The 15,029-nt window shown below is 40.3% G+C and overlaps 1 protein-coding gene across 1 annotated transcript in view; it reads left to right on the top strand.

Annotated features, from left to right (window-relative positions):
• The first annotated feature begins 230 nt into the window (after positions 1–230).
• Positions 231–15,029, top strand: part of LOC122658412 (nodal modulator 3) — a 58,766-nt gene continuing 43,967 nt past the window's right edge. Inside the window, exons 1-3 of the mRNA XM_043853359.1 lie at positions 231–440; positions 683–748; positions 3,049–3,135. Coding sequence (XP_043709294.1) covers positions 345–440; positions 683–748; positions 3,049–3,135 — 249 coding nt within the window. The 5' untranslated portion in view covers positions 231–344. The remainder of the gene's footprint in view (positions 441–682; positions 749–3,048; positions 3,136–15,029) is intronic.

Genomic DNA, 15,029 nt, shown 5'->3' with positions numbered 1-15,029 from the left:
AAATTAATTAAAAAAATCACACCAATCACCCGAATTTCAATTTATGACCCCATGAAATTGAAAATAGATAACAGCCCCTCTCCTCCGGTTAAAATGACCAACCTGCCATCAAGGAGCATACAAAGCACCCCTTCTCCTCATGTCTCATGCTAAAATGACCTACCTGTCCCTATGTACAAACTGTTCCGTCGCTCCTCGATAGTGATCTCCCTACGGGTTGCTCTGAGAACCCTCTCCCAGACTCATTACTAGGAGCTACTGTATATTCTCTCCCATTTAAAGTGCAACAGTTGATCCGCTCTTTTAACAGCAGTCCATTCAAGCTCCGGATTGCCTGAAGAAAAATGGCGCCCGGAGATGCTTTGCTGTGTTTGTTGATTGCTATTTCAGTAGTTTCAACTGCTGCAGATTCGATTCAAGGTTGCGGAGGATTCGTCGAGGTCAGTCCTTTAATTTTATCTACCCCGATTTTCTGTACATTAAATTGATTTGTTTAAGGAAGTTAAGGTTTCAGTTTCACCTGTCTCCGTTGGTTGACTTGGTTCATATGCCATCTTTCTATTTGTGCGGATGAGAGCTTATTGACATCGATTCCCTATTTTCCTTCGCATCGTGAATGCCTCTTATTTGGATGATTGTGATTTAACTCTCAGCTGCGAGTTTCTTCTTGTTGTTGTTTCAGGCAACTTCGTCTTTGATAAAATCGAGGAAGACAACTGATCCGAAATTGGACTATTCTCACATCACGGTATGTTATTTCACTTCCGAGCGATCGTTCGACCGTAAAATCCTACTTCTCGAATACCAACCGATCTGTTCCTTTATCGACAATGCACACAATAGAAACCCGCTAAGTTTCTTGACTTATATCGAGTTAAACTCTACCATTGACAAGTAGTAAGATTATTAATCCGTAAGAAGATAACATGGCAAAATCATGATATATGCTGCCAAAGTTGTCATTTCCCATCTGCAGGAACACGAATGCTTAGTATTGATCTGTGATAGGAAGGAGATTAATCTCTCTCTCTCTCTCACTCTATTGGTCCCTTATGTGTCGTTTGTGAAGTTAGAATTTTTTTTGTTGCAGAGAATTTCAAGTTCTTAACCACATCTAATAATTGATTGTTTCATCTGAAGATATTGCACTTTTTTTTACCTATCCACCCAAAAAAAAGAGGGGAAAATATTATTCTTGATGTTGTCTTGCTATGTTGTTGAGCTACTCGTCGTACAATTGTAGCAATTCTGCAATCTTCAGTTGTTAACCAAAATAGTGATTGGCAAAAACCCGACACAAGGGGGGCAAAAAATTTCATGGATATGGAATATATTTCATGGGACAATGTTTTCTGTCCAGGAGTGGAGGGTGTGCTAGCACCTCCCACTCTCTGCCTCTCTCATCCCCACACAAAATGAACTGTTTGCCCAGAGGAGAGAGACAGAGAGCGGGAGGTGCTAGCACACCCTCTGCTCCAGGACAGAGAACAGTCCCTCATATTTTGTTTAGTCAATCTATTAAATTCTGCTTTTGGACCTCAAAAAAATTGAATCTTTTGTTCTGAACTGCACCTCTACTACAAATGCCATGCTACATGTGACCAGCTGAGACGAGGAATTATTTCTAGTTAAGCCTATGCTAGTTGGTTCTTGCCCATTGCTTATTATGGTGCATGAAAATGGTCTTTTGTCTCTGAATTCCTGCATCTCAGCATTTATAGATTCAGGCCAACAAGTTGAATTGTCAGATTGACTTTATGCCCAGTGCTATTATCTGGTCCATGATCTGCTAGGCTTTACTTCATCATTTAAATCGTCCACTGAGCTGGCCACATGGCTCCATAATTTATATCCAGTAGACGTACATGTATGTTAATGAACTTATCCAATTATCCGTCTGAAGCAGGTGAAAGTTCCTCAGAAGTTTTGACTCTTCTCTTCCCTCAAGCATATGATGCAATGTGATAAAGAAGCCACATGCTTCATTTTCAAACTTTCAATGAACTGAGTGGTTGCCATTTTTCTCTTGTTCTTTGAAAACTTGTAAATTGTGATGTATCACATGACCATAGTTATTAAGGCGGGACGGTGACCATGGCGTTTTAGACTGTAATGAATCAAGTAGACACCGCCATGGCGGTAAGGCGCCCACCTAGGCATCCAAGGCGACCAAGGAGCCTGGATGCCATGGTGTCGCCTTGATAACTATGCACATGACTGGACATAAAAAGTATTTCCCATCACAACCATCCATAAGAAGGCATATAATTTTGGAATATCTCGGTTGCCCCAAATATTTTCAAACGTCTTGTGCTTCCTTGGAAAGTTTACCCATTAAGCATATGCTAACTGAGGAAACTGCTTTCTGAACTGCTATCCATTTCTGTATTCATATCTTTTCAATGGGTATTTTGACTCTTTGAAGCCTTCTTGAGTTCTAGTATGCTTTCTCCAAAAGAAAGTCATAACAGTTGTTTCATTGTTTTTTGTTGGTTCAATATACTCAACGTGATGTTTCACTAAAACAAGTTAAGTAATTGTAGCCAACAATATTGGTAGAGGCATATCATTGTTTGTTAATGCACAAACATGAATTATAAGTTGCATGTTTAAACAGTTAATCTTCTTTGAGAACCTTCAGTTGACTCACTTAATATTTTTGAAAGCTGTGAGCACCTAAACCTTTTATTTTCTATGTTGACATTTTCATATTAGAAAACTGGTGGAGTGCCACAGAAAACTGGGGGGCAAAGTTTGAAAGGATCAAGTGTGTAAACTCAAATTTCAAGTTGCAAAATAAATTCAATGTCAAAACTCATGTACATTTTGTATAGTGTCATCAGAAATGATACAACTGCTTCAGGGATCATATTAATTCCGTACAATATTAAATTTAGATAACAAAAATGGAGCTAATTGGAACATCTAAAGGTGTTCCTTGATGGTTATTGGAGTTTAAGCTGCAAGTAGATTGCTGGTTCATCAGCTCACTTCATCGTTTAATTTATGTAACATAAATATTGCTGTCATTATCATTCAAATTTGTAGGTTGAACTTCGTACAGTGGATGGATTGGTGAAGGATAGGACTCAATGTGCTCCAAATGGTTACTACTTCATCCCAGTATATGACAAGGTATTCTTTGCCATGCATTATTGTTCTCTGATTAGCTGATTCTTCTAACTTTTTTATTTTGGGGGGGGGGGGGGGGAATAAATCTGTTTCTTTCAACTCTTGTGGATTTCCATGGTGCATGCAATAAAATATAAGAGGAGCTTAAGCCTTATATTCACTAGTTATTATTTACCTCTATGGCATGTTTGTGGTCAATAACAGGGTGTGTTTTAATGGGTCCTTTTAGTTTCATGTGCCCAGACTGTCATTTTGTATGTGATCTTTGATGGCAGGTTTTCTTAAATGGCAGTATGGCACAGGTCATTCTTTTTTATCTTCAGGGCCCAAAAGTAGTCTCTTTCTGATGCAGGAGTGCTTCCATGGGTTGGCTCGAACCCGTTTGGGAATCCAGACTGAGATGAACCGGGTTCAATTGGGTTTTTGGGTTCAGTTGGGTATTTTTATTTAGTTATTTAATTAGAGTTAATATTTGGATTTATCTTGTAATCTCCTATTTAAGTTTTAATAGGCTACTTAATGGTAGAATCGATTTAGGATTATGTTAAGTTTCAGATTACATTTAGGAATCTTTTATTTTTCTTTTAAATACAAGTTGTAACATCGTTAATGGCAGATTGAAAGAACGAATATTTGAGTTTTGGTTTGAGAGCCATGTGGCTTGTGCGAGCTTCTTCCCCCCCTTTCTTCTTCTGTGCAAATCCTCTCCTCTCTCCTTCATTCTTCTTCTTCTTTCTTAGTTCTGTCCGGCAGTACCCTAGCCTTCCAAGACTGGTATTGATCTCCCTCTTCCCCGTCTTTCTTCCTAATACTCTGGGTGTGAGCTCTTCTACTTCAGGTGATCCAAACCCCAGTTCCTTGCCCCTTATTATCGTGAGATTTACACCAGAAATAAGATCTGATATTATGTTTACCACTAGGTTTGATTTGCAGAAATCGTATCTCCTTCTTCATATCCATTTTGAGTCACTTGATGACCAGCTGTAGCAATCGATAGGGCTGAGAGGTGCAATCCTTCACTTGGAGTTGCAGGCCATATCAATGTCTGTTGAAGGAGTTTGAACAACTCGAAGCACTGTTGCTGTTCCGCCTCTTGGTTCGACTTCAATGTTGAAGATGACTTTGGTTTTTTCCTCTTTGCTCGGTAGTCCTTTTTCTTTGGGTTATAATACTATATATCCCTACTTTGTCATCTTACCCCTCCTTTATCATTTTATTCTCTTTAGTCCTTAATTTCCTTTTGATTCCAAGTTGCCCTTTTATTTTATAGTCCTCTACACTCACGTATGGTGCCCTCGCTTTTGTTAGTTGATTTCCATTAATTACAATATTGCTGTTTCATCATTATTTGAGTTACCTGTCATCTGGTGGGCCCATAACGAACCCATAGCGAACCCAATTCGGAGTTTGTGACCCGGGTTCTGCACCACTTTCAAATATATCTTCCTTATTCTGAGTCGGTATAATGACATGGTTGGATCTGTGGTTGTCCCTAAGATACAAAGGAGTTTTTTCACAAACTATTAAACCAGGAGGTCAGACTGTTCAGATCATAAACCACTGGGACTAAAATGGTCTGTCACAGTCTAGGGACTGGGGGTCCTCCAAGAACTGTTTACTGATCTGTTTCAGTCCTAGGTTAGCATCTCATCAACCAAAATAAGGCATCTCACTAAACAATCCAGCATCTCATTTGGCTCCATTGCACCTCACAGAGTGCTTGGGAGGTTTCTTGACTCTCATTGGGACTTTCTCTTAGTTTGTTTGACCATTTGTTGAACTGCACATTTTCAAGGACTTACACAACCATCAATGGACTGACTTACATTTTCAAGGACTTACACAATCATTGATGGGCTGGGTTACATTTTTAAGGACTTGCACAACCATCCATGAACTGACTTATTGACTGAAATAATATCTTCTAAGTCTTTAGATAATAGTAACTAATTAGATAATGCTTCTCAAATTCTGCACACATGCATTAATTAATTTTGATCCTTATTTGATTTAGACTTTGACTGGATTAATTAGAACTGGTTTTTGGGTGAATCAGAAAATACCCAGACTTAGTTGGTCTGGCCTAAATCAACTGAACCTGGTTCAGTTGAACCAGAACAGGTTCATTCAAGAAACTGCAGGCTTGATTCCTCCCTTCTTACTATGGTACTACTTGGAGTAGAACTTAATCGATGACATCTTCAACTCATCCTTGGCCGGTGAATTAAACTGTGGCATTCGTAGATTGTGCTCAATATCATCCTTGTCAGAATGGTGACCAACATACAAAGTAAGATCAATAACATTAAAAGTATTCTTAATGGACGTGTCAGGTGGCAACTCAAGCATGTAGGCATTGGGTCCAATCCTTTTCAGCACCTCGAATGGACCCATCTTCTAAGGGTTCAACTTCGTGTTGGTACCAGTGCAAACTTCTCCGGAGCAATCTGTACCATCACCATGTTGCTTGTCTGAAACTCAACGAATTGGTGGTGACGATCAGCTGCAGCCTTGTACCATTATTGCTGATTGCAATGTGTCGGCGTTCATCGGTATGTACTTCAGTGATGTGCCGTATAAACTCGTCAGCCTCGTTGCTAACTTGAACATGTGAAGGGAGAATAACCAAATCTATTGGCCTCTTGGGTTGGATATCAATCACTATTTTGAAAGGTGTTTGACCCGTGGTGCGGTGGAACTGGTGTAGGCAAACTCAACAATATCGAGTAGTGACAGCCAAGTCTTCTCATAGTCTCTTACAAGATGCCACAAGAAGTTGTCTACAGTTAAGTTTGCAACTTTGGTTTGTCCATCCGTTTGTGGGTTAAATGCCGTAGAAAATTGTAGCTTTGTGTTCATCCTCATTCGCAAAATATTCCATAAATAAGTCATGAATTTAACGTCACGATTGGAAACAATCGATTCCGATAGTCTATTTAGTTGCACCACTTCTTTGAAAACATAAGGCTGCAATATGGCTAGCATCATAGGTCTTTCAACAAGGTATGAAGTGAGCCATTGGCGAGAATTTGTCCACCACAACAAATATGGAATCGTGCTTCTCCCGAGTATTGGGTAGGCCAAGTTCAAGATATATATTGATGTGAAGCCATGGTGCATGAGGAATGGGCAAAGGGGAATATAATCGTGTGTTTTGCTGTGCTCCCTTGGCAAGTTGGCACGTATGACACCTTTTTATCACGTGCTGAACCATAGTTGTCCAGGTGTTGCCAAGGCGCCGTTTAGGCGGCTGCCGCCTTATTGTAGGATGCCTTGTATTGGTTTAATTGGTATCGAACTAGATTGTGGCACTTATTTATGCCAAATATCATTTAAGTAAATGTTTTTACTTAATTAAACAAATACCCCCTATTTGAATCCAATAAAAATAGTTAAAAAATAAATTTCAAAAGGATAAAAAGTCACCCCCCAGTTCAAGAACAAAAACTGGATTTTTGGCGGTAGGTGAAATTTTCAACTTTCTAATGCTGGGGTTTTTCTCAAATCTAAAAATTCCATAAATCTTAATATGGTAAAACATTGCTAAAAACCAAAAGTGCGGTAAAATATTCATTTGTTTTGATATCGAAAAAAATATTTTCGTTCAGAGCGTTTTTGGCAGCATTCGCACACACCAAATATGGTTTGACCGGAACATAACTCCTTCAATATAAATCAGTTTTAAACAATCTTGGATTTGTTGGAAAGCTGGTTTTGTGCTCTACCTAGTACAAAAAGTCTCATGTAAAAATAAAATCATTTGATCAATCAAATTTCTTAGAGAACAAGAACATTTCTCAAAATTGAGAGCACGTTAATTACTTATTGTTAACATCATATTTTCTAAGAACAGTATTAACCAAATGTGAGACTAGGTATCCCTGAAAATGACCAATTCCAAGAACTTATAAACCAAATGTGTGTTTTTATTGTTTCACACAATAACTGATATATTAAAAAAATAATATTGGAACGCGATTTAGGCTGCTTAGGCGCCACTTAAGTGCCGCCTAAGCTCCTAAGCGCTTAGGGAGGACCTCGAACGCCTTGGATCGCCTAGCGCCTTGACAGCTATGTGCTGAATGTCTCTTTGAAGATGTGCTCAGTAGTAGAGATCAGCCACCTGAGAAAGGGTTTTGTCTTTGTCGAAGTATCCTCCAAGTCCACCTCCATGTAGCTCCTGAATAAAGTATTGTCTCGAGGATGTATTGAGAATGAATAAGCGTGTTGCTCCGAAGAGAAATCCTTCATGCAATGAATATTTTGCACCTGTACCCCCTTGCTGTAAAATTTGGTAAACAATATCAAAATCTGAATTTGAAAGGTACTCCGCTTTGACATGATCTATACCTATGCCTTGGGCTGAAAAAGGTGTTTAAAGTCAATACTTTTCTGCTCAACGCATTAACCACTGTGTTCTTTCCAACTTTATACTTCAAGGCAAATGTAAACGCTTGGAGATAAGCCACCCACTTGGGGTGTTGATTAATCACCGTCCTTTGAGAGTACAAGTGCTTGAGTGCCTCATAATCGTAGAAGAGTATGAACTGTTGGCGATTAGATAGTTTCTCCAAGGTTCTAGCACTTGCACCACAACATATAGCTCAAGCCTCAAGGTCTTAGGTAGAGTATGACTTCTTTGCATCGTTCAACTTTTCGCCATAGAAAGCGTCGGGGTGGCCTCCTTGCATAAGGACACTACCAATTGCAACATGAGAAGCATTTTGTGGCAGTCTCAAACATGCGATCCAAATCTGGTAGCTGCAATACTGGAGCCTCGGTCATCTTCCACTTAATGAGTTTGAAGGCTTTGGTAGCTGATGGACACCATTCAAACTTGCCTTTACTCTGCTTCCTGTACTCAATGATAGGTGCCATGATAAAGCTGAATCCTCTAATGAATCGGCGGTAGAAAGATGCGAGGCCATGAAAACTCCTAAATTCGGTGAGGGTATTTGGTATGGGCCAATCAACGATGCTTTGGACCTTCTCCGGATCAGTTTCTACACACGCCCCTTGATGATATGATAAAACCAAGGAAGACAACATTGGGCAACATGAACAAACACCTTTTGAGGTTGATCTAGAGCTTTTCAGCTCATAGTACTTGCATCATAGGCCTCAAGTGGTCAAGATGGTCATCATTTTCTATCAAAATGTCGTCAAAATAGACAAGAAGAAACTTGCCAATAAAGGGACACGATACCTATGTCATAATTCATAACTCTCATGAAGGTGCTAGGGGCGTTGGTAAGACCAAATAGCATGACCTTGCACTCATACAATTCATTGTTTGTCTTGAAAGCAGTCTTCTATTTGTCTTTGAGATGAATGCGAATTTGGTGGTAGCCACTTTTGAGATCTATTTTGGAAAAGTTTGTTGCTACCGTCAACATGTCCAGCATATCATCAAGTCGAGGAACTGTACTTCATGGTGATTTTATTGATTGCTCAACTGTTGATGCTCATACGCTACGATTGGAAAAAATTAGAAAGTAAGTCTTGCATAGACTTAGGAAGTTTATGTTCAAGAGTGGAAGTGACTTCTTTAGTGACTAAGGCCAATATCAAACCGGTCTCCTTGCTGGTTTTGATTAAGTCTTGCTGTGGTAAGGCCAACAACTTCCTCTTCAACTGCTGTCCTTTTGATGTAAATTGGCTGTTTAAAACCAGCCACAGGTGTAGGGATTCTTCCCTACACCAGCAGGAGACAGGAGTAGCCATCGAGTAGGTGTAGGGGATTCCCCACACCAGCAGTAATCGTGGGTTGAAGTTAGGATTTTGTTTTGGTATTTTTTTTAGTTAATCTTTTATTGAGCTGCAAATCTAATTAGGATTCCTAGTGCAAGTTTGAATCCTAGTTAGAAGTCCTATTTAGCATTCCTAGTTCTGTTTTGAGTCATAGACTCATAGTTAGAGTTTGTTTTTCTTTTCAGCCATAAGGCTATAAACATGTAAAAGCTCCAATTGAGCCCCCACGGTTTAATGAATAAGAATTTTGCTTTGCAAATTGTCACTGTCCTGAGATAGGCTGTGAGGGTGAGATACCCAGGCTGAGATAGCCTTCACTGCCTCTCTCTCCATCGATCTGCATTCAAGTGTTCAATTCTGCCCTAGTCGATAGCTGAAGATTCAATTCAACTACTGGGATTTCTGCTACTAGACTCAAGATCAGTCCAATCAACAAGTAAGTACAACACCCTAACCCCAAACCCTTCTTCGTCTAATCCTCTAAACCTAACCCTAACATCCCCACCATCTCTGAACATCATCCCCATTACCTAAATCCCACTCAGACCAATTCCCACATCAAAATCCCACCTTTATTGATTCGATCTTTCCCTCTCACCATAAGGGAAACTCAATTCTAGTCCCAGCCCTAGGTGACCACTCTAAACCCTAGATTTCCCCTCCTTCCACTTTCCCCAAACCCAGAAACCCTAAACCTAATCTATTGTTCACTCAAGTTTACATACCTAACCTCACCAAAGCATCTCAGGACCTTCACTGGAAGACTTCCCTACATCAACTTACCGTAACCCTACCATCAAACCCTAGTCTCCATCAAACCCTAACCCTAATTTCACAATTTCCCTAATCCATAGCATATCCTGTTTATTGGTTCTAGCTGGTCTCATACCATCTATAATTACATTACCTTTGCTGGACTGCTTGTTCACACTTGGCCCCTTGCTGGTCCTTGTTTAGTGATTACAGAATCTGCATACGTTTTGCTTGGGCTGACTATAGTTGTGCTCCCTCAATTGGTATGTTGATTGGATTGAATACCATGGGCTTGCTGATGAAATCAAAGGAACACAGTTCCTCTTAGTAGCATGTCGTTGTTGTACATCCATGGTCTTCCTAGCAGCACATTGGTTGATGTCATAGTAATGATGTTGCACCATACATTCTCCTCATAACCAGCCAATTTTAATGGGATGGAGCATCGTTGATTTACCTCAAGAGTGTTGCCATTCAAAAGGGAAACCTTGTGGGGGGTTGGGGGGGCTTCTTTGTACATAACTTAGCCTCCAAAATAAAGGCTTGTGACACTATATTTACACAACTGCCATCGTCCTTGATGACTTGTGTGCCACACATGATCCACTAGTTATACGAGTGTAAAAGATGCAATGTCGATGCCAATCTTCTCCCTTGGACTCGGAGATCAGAATTCAACTCACCACATGTATCTCATAGGTGTCTTTAGGTTCCTCATTTCTTACGTCAACATCTAGGAATCTTCCTCAATAGCTCTGCATTTTCAACTCCTATTCCATCTTAGGGGTCACAAAATTGTATCTTCATTGGCTTTAGGGCTGCTATTATGGAACCACCCTTGCGTCGCTATGGACAAAACTTAGCAAAGTGTTCGTAACCATTACAATCGTAACACTTAGTCTCTCCTCCATATCTCCACTAGATATGGGAGTTCTCCCTTTCTGTGTGGCCAGTGGTTGGAATGCTTCGTCTGCCCTCTTCGGATTAAGGATTGAATCTTTGGACAAAATTCTTTTATAGGTCTTCAGCTTGGAGGGCTTTCTTGAAATAGTCTTGTTATTCTCGTATGCTTGTCACCCCAATTTGTATCGTATTTCAGGTTTCAACCCTAACCTGAAATGGGAAACAAGCTGGTTGTCCTCATCCTCTAAGCCGGTGCGAGAAACAAGAGTGTTGAATTGGTCCATTTATTCTTCCATCGAAAGTGAGCCTTGACATGTAGACTCTTGAGCTTGTCATGTAGACACCTTTGGAAGGCCTGAGGAAGATATTTCTCCTTTAGCTCTTCGTGCATCTCCTCCCACGTAGTGGGTTCTCTTCTTTGTCGTTCCAGCTTTGTCTCATAGTTGCACCACCATTATCTTGCTGGTCCCATGAGCTTGGAACGGGCTAACTTCAACTTCCTAGCTTCAGAAAGCTCAAACCAATCAAAGTAATCATCTAAACATCACATCAAATCGTAGAATACCCGGGGTTAATGTTTGTCGTTGTACTCCTGTTAGAAGTCATGTAATAGGGGTAGTTTAGGAACTAATTCTATCACTAGTTGCCTTATTATGCAAGTCTTCTTTATTTCTTTATTTCCCTTTTACCTCCCTAGGGAGGTGGATGTAATTCGATATTAGTTGTGATTAATGAATATATGGTGAATGGAGAAGTCTCTCTATTCACAATCGATTACAGCCCAAACACTCTTCTCTCTTCTCTTGCTATCTTCTTCCTCCTCCAATCTCTTCCTTCTCCCTTCTTATTTCCTAAACCTAGAATCTAACTTGGTATCAGAGCTTTAGGTTTGAGAGTCCTATCATCTTCCTTTCCTTATTTTTTTCCCTCTCTTTGAGATCCTAGAACTCAAAGGATCTCAAGGAAGAGGTTCCTATGTAAACCTCTTGCTGAAGAGATATGAAATAGGTCTTCTACAATCTATTTAGGTGATTGAAGATGGTCTTCGAACCACTGTGAAGCTCCATTGAAGCTATATTGAAGGTTTCCGCCAGCTACTGCTTGCAAGCCATGTCTGAGGAGATGATGGCACTTGAGAAGAATGGTACTTGGCAACTTGTTGACCTTCCCAAGGGACGTGTCCCAGTTGGATGCAGATGGGTCTATACAATCAAGTATAAATCCGATGGCAGTATTGAGAGATATAAAGCAAGGTTGGTGGCAAAGGGGTACAACCAAGTCTATGGAATTGATTACCAGGAGACATTTGCCCCTGTGGCCAAGCATAACTCCATAAGAGTTCTTTTATCCTTAGCTGCCAACAAAGATTGGCCTTTATATCAGTTGGATGTGAAGAATGCCTTCCTTCATGGTGATTTGGAAGAGGAAGTGTACATGCAAACTCCACCAGGCTTCATGATGCCCTCAGCTGAAGGGGAAGTGTCTCCTTAAGAAGGCTCTATATGGTCTCAAACAGTCACCAAAGGCATGGTTTGAGCGCTTCCGACAGGCCATTCTGAAAAATGGATATTCCCAGTGCTAAGTTGATCATGCTCTCTTTACCAAGCGGAGTAATGGTACTATCACAACTCTCATTATCTATGTTGATGATATCGTGGTCACCGGAGATGATACAGCTGAGATAGGTAAATTGAAGAGCTACCTGGCACAACAATTTGAGATCAAAGATCTGGGTCCCTTGAAGTACTTCTTAGGAATAGAAGTATCAAGGACCAAGAAAGGGATCAACATATGTCAGAGGAGGTTTATTCTTGACCTGTTGACAGAGACAGGGATGTTAGGCTGCAAACCAGCTAGCTCTCCTATTGAGCAGAATCACAAACTAAGAGAGGATTGTGGTCCCTCTCTTGTTGATGCAGGGAAGTATCAAAGGCTAGTGGGGAAACTTATTTATCTCTCTATGACTCGGCCAGATATCTCTTATGCAGTGGGAGTTGTCAGTCAATTCATGCATGCTTCCAAGAGTGGCCATTTGGATGCTGTGTATCGCATTCTAAGGTATTTGAAGTCCTCTCCAGGGAAAGGACTGTTGTATGCAAGGCACAACCACTTGAGAGTGGAAGGTTTCACAGATGCCGATTGGGCTGGTTCCATTACAGACAGGAGATCTACCTCCGACTATTGTACCTTTGTGGGAGGTAACTTAATCACATGGAGGAGCAAGAAACAACATGTTGTGGCCAGATCTAGTGCCGAGGCAGAATTTAGAGCTATGGCACATGGAGTGTGTGAGCTCATCTGGCTGAAAAGACTTGTTCAAGAACTGGGGTTTGACACTGAAGGGCCCATGAGACTGTACTGTGACAACAAGGCTGCCATCAGTATTGCCCACAACCCTATGCAACATGACCGGACTAAGCACATTGAGGTTGATAGGCATTTCATCAAGGAGAAGATAGACTCTGGCTGTATTTGTACTCCTTTTGTGAAGATTGGTGATCAGTTGGTAGATATCTTCATCAAAGCTCTTGGCTCTCCTCAGTTTAGTTCCTTCCTAAGCAAGCTGGGAATGCATGATATATATTCTCCAGCTTGAGGGGGAGTGTTAGAAGTCATGTAATAGGGGTAGTTTAGGAACTAGTTCTATCATTAGTTGCCTTATTATGTAATTCTTCTTTATTTCTTTATTTCCCTTTTACCTCCCTAGGGAGGTGGATGTAATTCCATATTAGTTGTGATTAATGAATATATGGTGAATGGAGAAGTCTCTCTATTCACAATCGATTACAGCCGAAACACTCTCTTCTCTCTTCTCTTGCTATCTTCTTCCTCCTCCAATCTCTTCCTTCTCCCTTCTTATTTCCTAAACCTAGAATCTAACTACTCCTTCAATTCCATCTTCACTTTGTGTTATCTTGGCATTGCAGCGGTGTGCCTTGTTCAAAGTATGATTGCACATGCTCCTCAAAAGTGGGTTGCAGAGGAATGTTTCTAAATGCTGGTCGGTTTATGAACCGATGGGTATTATTTATTTAGTTATTTTTGATAAGTAAGCCCCAAGGAGAGCTGAACTGGTTGTTCATCATTCTGTGGAGATATGGAATCAAAGCGCTGCTCTATCATGGTCATACGATCAGTCAACTGTTTCAAAATGTCAATTACTTGTGCCATGGAGTCTGGGGTCTGGTTTGGAGTATTAGAACTACTATCGACCATGGTTCTGATACTAAATTATTTGGATCCTGGTTCAGTCCTTCTAACAGAAACAAAATACTCAATAGATTGGTTTGGAGGGAGTTGTGAACACAACCAGAATTGAGCATTTTTTATAACAAAGAAGTAGGACAGAGAAAAGAGAGATATGACCAAGGATTCTCACCAAAGCCTAGGTTAGTATCTTGTCAACCAAAACAAGGCTCACCAAGCAAAACCAACATCTCACAGCTATTGGCATAAACCCAGAAATTTTCTTCAACTCTTTAACTAGTTCAAAATGCTATAGGCAGCCCTTTAATAGAGTGGTTGGGAGGATTTTAAACTCTTATTGAGACTTTCTCCTATACTCGTTGACCATTTAATGAACTGCACATTTTCAAGGACTTACACAACCATCAATGGACTGACTTACATTTTCAAGGACTTACACAACCATCTGTGGACCGACTTACATTTTCAATGATTGACACAACCATCAATTGGCTGAATTATTGACTGAAATAAAATCTTCTAAGATTTCAGATATTAGTTGTAACTAACTAGATATGCTACTTAAATTCTGCACACATGCATTAATTCCTTTTGATGGGTTCAATCTAACATTATCATAAATTTCAGAATCCTACCCACGACAGGGTTGTAGAGGTGCACAACCAGCAGACCAAGGTCTGAGTTATTCCTAAACCAGTGTTCAGATCAGTCCCAAATTACTAGTGTAACTAGGCCTCCTCAAGTCCTTGCACTAACCAAAATAGAAACTAAAAGTTGTGAATGTACTACTAAGGCCTTGCACTACTAACTCATTAACTCAGTAAGGCAGCAGTCACCATGGAACAGCTCAAGGTTTAAACAAGAACTCAAGAAGCACTGAATCCTGGAATTATTTGGGAGATGATGGTCAAACAGCAGGTTAGCCTCAAGGTTGATTCTTCTAGACCTTCAAGGTTTTGGAGGTTAGCAGGAATTTAGGGTTAATTTTCCTCAAAGATGATGAATATGCTCTCAAATTCTTGCTGTATGTGGAGTTAAGGGATAGTGGTGGGGAAGAGATTAGTGTCAGAGCCTCTTTTTCTTTCAGGGGCAAATGATTGTATGGGAAAGCTTTCAAGAAAATATGCTGAAGCAAGAGAATACAATCTGAGGTCTACTAAATTTTCTGTAGTTGTATAGTGATTGGTGCGGGTTTGATTCTTAGGAGTTCCGTTGTGCTGACTGTTGCTTGTTGGTCCTTTTTATTCTGCAAATGCTTTTGTGGACTTCAGGGAGGTAGTTTG

The sequence above is a fragment of the Telopea speciosissima genome, chromosome 4 (assembly GCF_018873765.1).
Source record: "Telopea speciosissima isolate NSW1024214 ecotype Mountain lineage chromosome 4, Tspe_v1, whole genome shotgun sequence".
Classification (NCBI taxonomy): Eukaryota; Viridiplantae; Streptophyta; class Magnoliopsida; order Proteales; family Proteaceae; genus Telopea; species Telopea speciosissima.
This window is presented reverse-complemented; position numbering and strand designations above follow the sequence as displayed.